At 39.3% G+C, this 6427-nt stretch overlaps 1 protein-coding gene across 1 annotated transcript in view; it reads right to left on the bottom strand.

Moving 5' to 3' along the window:
* Window positions 1–394: 394 nt before the first annotated feature.
* The window catches only part of LOC123069191 (casein kinase 1-like protein HD16), an 8414-nt gene continuing 2381 nt past the window's right edge, over window positions 395–6427 (bottom strand). The window contains exons 2-16 of the mRNA XM_044491976.1: window positions 5481–5615; window positions 5329–5402; window positions 5151–5220; window positions 4866–4921; window positions 4709–4780; window positions 4535–4629; window positions 4377–4440; window positions 4158–4287; window positions 3860–4078; window positions 3218–3357; window positions 2961–3135; window positions 2719–2809; window positions 1362–1519; window positions 991–1179; window positions 395–760 (exon numbers count right to left, since the gene is read on the bottom strand). Coding sequence (XP_044347911.1) covers window positions 701–760; window positions 991–1179; window positions 1362–1519; window positions 2719–2809; window positions 2961–3135; window positions 3218–3357; window positions 3860–4078; window positions 4158–4287; window positions 4377–4440; window positions 4535–4629; window positions 4709–4780; window positions 4866–4921; window positions 5151–5220; window positions 5329–5402; window positions 5481–5615 — 1728 coding nt within the window. The 3' untranslated portion in view covers window positions 395–700. The remainder of the gene's footprint in view (window positions 761–990; window positions 1180–1361; window positions 1520–2718; window positions 2810–2960; window positions 3136–3217; window positions 3358–3859; window positions 4079–4157; window positions 4288–4376; window positions 4441–4534; window positions 4630–4708; window positions 4781–4865; window positions 4922–5150; window positions 5221–5328; window positions 5403–5480; window positions 5616–6427) is intronic.

Genomic DNA, 6427 nt, shown 5'->3' with positions numbered 1-6427 from the left:
ATTTTTGTTACATAGTGCATGTATGTTTTGTGCGCATGCTAAATTATTCAGATATTTTGAACACTTGTAGTTGTAGAGTACATTTTAGCTGACAGTTGCAAAAGTAGCACAAAACTATCAAGCCCTAAAAAGCACGTCCAAAGGTTGTAAAAAATGTTCCAAAATTAGGGTTTGTACGGCATCAATCTAATAAAAACTAGCTACAAGAACTAACAAGTCACCAAATGGCCAATGCAGAGGGTTATAGGAAGTCACATGGCAGTAAGGTGAAGGTATTGAAAGAAAGGTGCAACATTTTCTGGGCAAAATAAAAATGTACCATGCTAAAATAAATTAATGTATGGCACTAGAAAATTTTCCTCGGCAGCCGGCCAGAGTAACATGAACAGCTAAATTAGTCAATTTCTCCAGAGCCATTTCAATCCAGTCATCTCAAGGTACAGTCAGACTTAAATTTATATACATGACACTTAATTAAGTACATTTCTTTGTTTACAAAATTATATGCTATAGATAGTTCACAGTTACACACAACAAAGTCGCGAAGCAGAACCAAGTCGTCTATCACAGGTTTGCCTTTTGTTAGTTTATGGGTAAGTAAATTAGTAATGTTAGCACTTCAAAATCCCCCATTCTCATCATAGAAACCGGAGATCCATATTAGTAGCTCTTACGAAGAGCCAACTGAAGTAAATGGGCTTCAAGACGCCGCCCTTCCATAGCATATGGATGCTAAGTACAGATTTTTTGACCATTTTTCCTGCAAGCAGATTGATCAGCTGGTGAATACATTTCTTATTTGGAATTTAGACTTTATACTCCATCTGTTTCTAAATATAAGCCTTTTTAAAGATTTCAATACGGACTACATATGGGTGTATATATGTAGATTCACTCATTTTGCTCTGCATGTAGTCCATATTGCAATCTCTAAAAGGGATTGTATTTAGGAACGGAGGGAGTACAGTATAAGCAGGAAAGGTAAGTCACCTTCACATGCTGGCTCGGGAAAGCAGATGTTCTTAGCGTCTCCTGTGTTTCATCATTAGGCTTTCGCCTAGGTATGCTCAAGATAAATGCAGCCTGGTCCAAGGTGGCAGCTGTTGCAGTGATGCGATAACCATTATCCCATCGTTGATGGATGCCCTCACTTGGATATAAGAAATCTAGCTCCACTACCTGCAACGGAAAAAGGTTTCTTCAGATCCTGACAAATCAAGGTATACATTCATAAAGATCTTAAATTCTTTTAGAAGTCCCCTCAAAATAAAATTATTGTAAGATTCACTTCACAATAAAACTGATTCCGAAACTAAAGTTCATTGCACTTTGAAAGGCTTGTAAATGAAGAATGCACGTACCTGGTCTGAGAAACCAGCATTTCGGGACATGACGACTGCCCATCGACTTCCAGCTGTAGCCATGGATGTGACATAGAAGCCCTCCTTCCACTTTTTGTTTATCCATTTGAATGGAAATGCGTCACTTACTTTGTAGGATTGCTGTGCATATGTTGTTCCTGGAGATAATACTTAAAGTCAGTTCTTGTCCATAAATAACAGGAGCCAATATTCCAACATTCAACTGTTTCCACTTTGATAAGATACAGCGAGCTGAAAGCTAAATATAGCTGTGACACTTTCTGAATGCCTAATGCATCATTATTGGCACATCTCACCTCACCTAGCATTGTTTGGGCAGAAAGGGGAAACACCAAGTGGTTGTTTGGATAGCAAACATTAGTGTTTTTACATTATTTTTAGCAAAACTAGTTTTACTAAATTTTCTGTTAGTAATCAGTTTATAGAAGGTTAGGTTTGGTTGGAAGTGTGTTTGTTCAGTTCCTTATTTGGATAATGATTCAGACTATTTGTCTTCTCCCGTGATCTTCTCATTCTCCCGTGACATTCCATTGAGGTACGTGTACAGGAGAGCTGGCTGGTCGATCTCGCCGGACGGCCGCGTACAGGCGCATGTAGAAGCTAGCTACCAAGGCAAGCAACTGGATCGATTTGATCCGCCGGCTGCGGAACACACGTACGCTAATGCTCAAGGAGTTGATCTCAGCGGCGGTGACGACCAGGGCGGACGGCACAGAGAAAGCAGAGGCTAGAGGAGGACGGCCTCGAGGTGAGCTCGTCGCGACTGTCTTCATCTGCCTGGCGTCGGTCACCAGTGTCTGCAACTTCTCTTGTTCAGCTGACGAACGTGCCCACAAGGAATAGCAAGAGAGATATGTGAATCACATTTTTAGAAAACAACTAATAGTCGTTTTTCTACAAACACGAAACTCCGGGTTTCTGAGAATCCAGTTTTGCATATCTATGGATTAGTTAGAGTAGCCAAACATGATTTAGTCTGCTAAATCGTTTTTCTGTTCTATATAGAACGGATTCTCTACGTTTCACTTATCCAAACAACCCCTAAAAGGTATATCCGTATGTGTCCAAATGGTTCCGTGGCAATCTTTGTGTATAGCTTGTTATGCCAAAAGGTTGAACTTGTAGGGCATTTTAAAATGCATTGCCATGTAACCAGATTGGCACTTATACGGCCTATTAAACGTACTTCGGGCAAAAGCAGAAATTTAACAAAATATGTATGTTGGAGTAGATTTTAAAGATCAGTCTTGGTAGTCAGCATCAGATCACAGAATGGTGACCTGGGAACCAAGCATGCAAGCGGCAGTCCAGCTATCAAGTTGAATAATAATATTACCTCTTGACATGATCACTAAAGAACTTCCACTGTTCGCACCAGCTAACGCAGTGATATAGTAATTTCTCTCCCACTGCTCCAGGATCCATTCCTAACATAGTACAAGCAAGTTAATAGCTATAAAAACACAATACAACAAGAATGGCAAACAAGATCTCATGAACAATTGGTAAGTATTTTTACTCAACGATAAACAGAGAAAGATACATCTGGAAGCAGGATGGCCTGAACTAATTGCTCACCTTGTGAAGGAAATGTTGAGAAATTTCATATACTTGAGCAGTAAAACCGGTGCCAGCATCCATTATTAAAGCCCACAGGTTTGCGGAAGAGGAAACTGAACTTATAAACAAGCCATCTTCATTTCCTTTCAGAATATGTTGCACTAATCTATCATCTGCAACATTATAGTGGTACCTGGAAAATAAATGTAGTAACACAGTGAAAAATTCTCTTTTGACCTTACTACTACTATAAAGAAGATAAGCGCCAAGCAAACCTCTGTTTCATAGGCCGCCGGGCACTGTAGACACTAATCCACTGAGTTGCTGGCATTCCCATTCTAATCTTCTTCTTAGGTTGCTCATCATCTTCCTCTGCTATGAGACGGCCCCGCTTCTGACCGACCTGATATATTAGCTGGTAGCAATCCAATAAAGTATTAGGCAGCATTTTTGAAGCTATGTTAGCTTGCAAAAGCGTCTTATATTGTGGGACGGAGGGAGTAAATAAAAGGAGGTGACTTGCAACATGCAACCGGGAAACTGTAAATATATAGGATACGTTGCTCAACTTAACAGTTCAAAACAAATTCAATGCATGACACAACATATTCATACATGGAATACCACTGTCCCAACTTTTAAAATACAAATGACTTCATGTGGTCTATAATGGCACAACATGATGTTTTAGTCCTATGTACATAATCAACATTTGAAATTTTATACTACAAAAATAAAATAGACAGGAAAAAGTTCAATGGAAGATCCAAAACTGAGTAAATCCAATCTACAAAATCAACAAGAACAAACAACTGAAATTCTTGGTAAGTAATTATGTTTCCAATGGTGACATGGATAAGTCCTTAAAGTTAATGAAAATGGTAAGTAGTAAGAATTGAAGTTAACAGAAAATGTACTTTCTGAGCACCATCTGTGTTTATTGGCCTGGTATCTGGATGTGGACCAACAATGCCATCAAAAAGAGAGATGCACTTGGCATAATTGGGTTCTTCGTCAAACTTCAAGTTCACAACATACTCAACAAAGTGTCGAAAAGACTGTGGACAAATGCCACACAGAGATTCTGGGGAGGTGGACATCTTTTTCTTGCTGACAAGGAAACCTTTGTTGTCTCCCTGAATAAGAACAAACGAAAACTTAGAAATAGAAACAGGAGTAAGAAGAAAAGAAGCTCCAACACCAAAATAAATTAACCTGGTATCCTTGCCAAGGTAGGCGGCCACGGAGAAGAAAAATAAGTGTGTATGCGAGGGATTCAAGGTCATCTCTCCTACTTCCAGTTCTTCCCAAGTGAGCATGCACACTAGCATAACGAACAGTTCCCCTGTTCACAAGAGCAGACAAGGAAAAGATTATGTCAACTACAAAGAGTGCACAAAATGAAGTGCATCATAAATATATTTCCATCCGAACCTAAATACATCAGGTCTCTGGTCGTATTCAATGTGCCCGTTACCAGCACCCTTCCATTTCGTAGCTGCGTTAGTACAAAATGATAGGTTAACATAAGTAACATAAATATTTTATACCAAATAGACGTCATATAAAAGTGGAATATGATTATGAATTACCCAGTCCAAGATCAACAAGAAAAAGTTTCTTCTCTTCCAGGGTACCACACGGACCAAGCAGAAAGTTCTCAGGTTTCACATCGCCGTGGACATACCTGTCATATACTGTATTGTTAGCCAGAAATTCACAAGCACTATGCAAGACCCCATCTGAAGAATGGAGCACCAAATTACCCTTTTGAGTGCATCTTTTCCAGTATGGAGATGGCTTCTATAGCTATACAGGCAACCATTTCAACAGACATCCTACAACAGATACCACAACTGGATATAATTGAAACGTTGCATATGAACTGTGAAAGATAATTATAAACAGTGAGCAGATACTCACGAATGGGAATTATTATTCCAAACATCCCACAGGCTTGGTCCCAACATATCCATAACCTGCATAAACACCAAATAGAATTGCATAAAAGCAAGTTTGTTGATAGTTACTTAAGGAAAGGAATAAAATAAATCTCCACCAAACAATGGCTGAGTGGATGTTTGGAAGTTATAACACACAAACTTGTAGGACCCCATACCAAAGAGGGCCCACATACACAAGTACAATTGAACTGTTTTAGGTAATGTTCCACTATGTACGGAGAATGAACAGCACATGATCCGTTACCATGATGTAAAACTCGCCCTGCTTTCCTTTGTAATGTACCCGTGGGACACCATGATTTCCACTAAGAGTGCTGCAAGAGGTAGGTTTAACATAAGCAAAAGAAGGAACAATATATCCAACTAATAACTTGCCAAAAAAATACATCGAAGAGAAACAGAACAAAAAATCAACTACTCACTTGTAAACCTGCCACTCGGATGGAGCTCCATAATTGCAACCTTTGCTGGTTCGATGTTCAAACTTTAATGCAACCTGACAGATAAAAAATGCTTCAGTACCAGATGGCATCAGTTCTAGCAACACGTCAAACCTTCCAAGAGATATAATGACCTCCAAAGCATTTGCACCAGGGTTTCTATCACCAAGACTGGGAGAGGAAACACGTCGACCAACATATACTTGTCCAAATCCACCCTTTCCAAGCTTCCTTCCAAGCTTATAGGTTGGTGAATTTCCAATTTGCACCTAAACCAATAGATGAATAAAGGATTATCTTCCAATCACAAACATAACATGTGCAGGAGTGACACTATTTTCCAGATTTAGAAGCGCCTCCCTCACCCCCACCTAGGGATGAAAACGGCACGAAAACGAACGGAACTGGGTGCTATCATATTTGTTTTCATATTTTTTTTGCAGAAGCAGAAACGAATACAGAAACCCCGAAAACAAATACGGAAACTGATACTACCGGAAACAAACACGGAGCGAATACAGAGCGGACACGGAAACAAATCTGTTTGTTGACCGGAACTTAAAACCCCCTTGAATCATAGAGAAACACAGACAAAAAACAAACAAATTGATGGAATTGTTAACATGGCTAGAAAATAATATGGTTGTGTTAGCACAATAGGGTAGTGTTGTAGTAGTACATGACAATTCCGTATAGGGTCTAGTTGAGTATGTGTGTGGTAGTAAAACTTGGTACTCAAATAATACATTCTGCTCATTTTACTCGCTGTGTCATTGTGTATTGTTTGGTAGTTGAGCTACAAAGCAGCCATGGGCCTATAGCAGAAACAAAAATTCCATATTAACAGAAACGGAAAGTTCCGTTTCCACGTGTGTTCCACCAGAAAACACCATTCCGTTTTTGTTTCCGTTTCCGCATAAAAAATTCCATTTCCATTTTCATTTTGCAAATTTCCGTTTCCGTTTTCATATTTCCCCTCCGTTTCCATTTTCCCTCCGGAAAAGCGGAAACTTTCCACTCCATTTTCATCCCTCCATTTCCATTTTCATTTTGCAAATTTCCGTTTCCGTTTTCATATTTC

The sequence above is a fragment of the Triticum aestivum genome, chromosome 3B (assembly GCF_018294505.1).
Source record: "Triticum aestivum cultivar Chinese Spring chromosome 3B, IWGSC CS RefSeq v2.1, whole genome shotgun sequence".
Classification (NCBI taxonomy): Eukaryota; Viridiplantae; Streptophyta; class Magnoliopsida; order Poales; family Poaceae; genus Triticum; species Triticum aestivum.
The sequence above is the reverse complement of the archived record's forward strand: the minus strand, read 5'-3'. Positions and strand labels throughout refer to the sequence as shown.